This window comes from Pteropus vampyrus, unplaced genomic scaffold (genome assembly GCF_000151845.1).
Source record: "Pteropus vampyrus isolate Shadow unplaced genomic scaffold, Pvam_2.0 Scaffold422, whole genome shotgun sequence".
NCBI classification, from domain to species: Eukaryota; Metazoa; Chordata; class Mammalia; order Chiroptera; family Pteropodidae; genus Pteropus; species Pteropus vampyrus.
The window spans coordinates 404,228-406,484 of NW_011889203.1; the positions used below are offsets into that span (position 1 = coordinate 404,228).

General features: G+C 36.5%; 1 protein-coding gene across 1 annotated transcript in view; it reads left to right on the plus strand.

Moving 5' to 3' along the window:
* CD109 (CD109 molecule) overlaps window positions 1-2,257 on the plus strand; it is a 109,371-nt gene that overhangs the window by 78,506 nt on the left and 28,608 nt on the right. The window contains exon 22 of the mRNA XM_011381024.2: window positions 408-442. Within this exon, the coding sequence (XP_011379326.1) occupies window positions 408-442 (35 nt within the window). The remainder of the gene's footprint in view (window positions 1-407; window positions 443-2,257) is intronic.

Consider the following 2,257-nt stretch of genomic DNA (forward strand, 5'->3'; position numbering starts at 1 on the left):
GCTTTTTATTATAACGCCAAACAACCAATTCCTCCATAGAGGACTTTCTTTGGAGCCTTAGATTTATCTTTTAAACAGAATTAAATAAGCTCTCTATTAGGGGAATAAATTCTGCCCAAGCATCTCCCACAGTGTTGGGATGCTGGGAGATGCAGCACACACACTGGAAGGTGCAGTGCACGTACACATACATCTGCATGTGTGCACACATGTGCACACAAAGGGACGAAGCCTTGAATTTTAAATGTATACTACCACTCCTTACATTGGAATGAATCTGTCTAGCCTTTATTTATTTCTCTGTGTTAACATCTAAAGTTTAAGACATCATATGGTAGCATGGCAGCAGCCTACTCGTATGAAAGAGGTCTTCCTCTCTTTTTGGATTCATTTAAAATTTTTTTTAGGATCAGATTTTCATTAGGTGTTTGCACTTGGAATGGTATAAGTTTCTAAACAGCACAGAAGAATATTCTTCATATAGCTCAACCACATTGGGATCAGAATTAGAACTCAGCCTCTGTATTTCTGAATTTTTATTTTTTTTCCTGAGTCCTGGTGTCTCAGAGAAGTCTTTTAAGCATGTGCTTGTTTAATTTTTTATTTCTAACTTTGAAGAATATTCCTAATCCTTTTTGATCCTGAGAGTCATTGAAATACTTGTATTTGTTAGTTCTACTTTATTGTTGCTAAATAAAGAATGTTGAAAAATACCATAATTTCTGCCCTTTTAAAAAAATTATTTCTCAAGTATCTGTAATGTATTTGTAAGAAATCAGAATGAAGTTCTATTTATATGAAAAATATTACTAATAAAATATTTCTTTCCCATATAAGAATGATGGCTTTCTAATGCTTAATTCCTGACATTTTTGTTCAAGAATTAATTTTTAAATTTATTTTTTGCATAGTGTATGCTTATGTCTTTAGCTGAGCTAAAAGTGTCCTAATTTGTCACATAATCTGTAAGTTCAGTACCACTATATTATCATTTATTTGAGCACCCGTCCTAAAAACTTGATATAAAGTTTCTACTCTGTTCTAAGCAGTGGGTGCCTTCTGTACTCACAGGTGCAGATATTGGATAGTTGATGAATGTATCGAATATCTTGTGCTTTTAGGAGATATTCTTGGTTCTTCCATCAATGGCTTAGCCTCATTGATTCGGATGCCTTATGGCTGTGGTGAACAGAACATGATAAATTTTGCTCCAAATATTTATGTTTTGGATTACCTGACTAAAAAGAAACAACTGACAGAGAATTTAAAAGAAAAAGCGCTTGCATTTATGAGACAAGGTAAGCATTTTAGAAACCTATTTCCGTTTGTAAAAAAATTTTTATTTTTAGGTGGAATTCACTCTAGAGCATGTTTCAAAATAGACGCATTTTTGTCTTTGCTAAGTGATTGTGATTGTGGGATTGTGTCTTTGCTAAGTGATTGGAATGTGCTAATGGGAAGCTGTTACTGTTCTTCCTTCAGCTAATTGTTTGCTAATTGCTGCTTGTTTGTTAAGGAGTCTGTTTCTGGAGGGGTTTATATTTTAATAAGGGACTCAAAATTTAAAGCTACTTAAAAATCTAAGGGAGTGAGTGTTTGTCTGTTCGTTACACGTTTATGGAGCATCTCTTAGTGCCGTAGGGCCAGGGCAGCTCTAGTGCTGAGCAAACAGGAAGTCGAAGCCTGTCCTCTTGAGAAATTCTCAGTCCAGTGGAGAAGACTGTCTCCTAAATACAGGTGGTGTTGCATGGTGGGGACCTCTGCAGTGCATTTAAAAATGTCGAACAGATGGTTAGGGGAGAAATATTTGTGTGGGGAGGCCCTTCTTGACCCTCAGAAATGCCATGCATGCCAGTGATGACTCGACCCTGACTGCTTGCGAGGCTGATACTGTTCGTATCACCATCGCTTTGTGTCTACAGCTTGCTATAATACCAACGTTTAACATGAGCTGAGTGCTTACCATGTAGCAAGCAGTGTTCTAATTTAATGCTCACAATCAGTATTAGTATTCCTCCTCTTTTTACAGTTGAGGAAAACTGAGGCACAGAAAAGTTAACTAACTTGCCCAGGGTCACCTAGCAAGTGAGTGGCAGAGCTGGAATTTGAACTCCAGGCGCTCCCTGTGGTAGAGTGTATGCCATGTTAAAAACAAATGATATCTTTGCATATTGCCATAATGATTATATTTAAGGAGGTGAGTAAAAATATTTGAAATCGTCATACTTTAACTCTGCACCTTTTGAAAACAAGATTC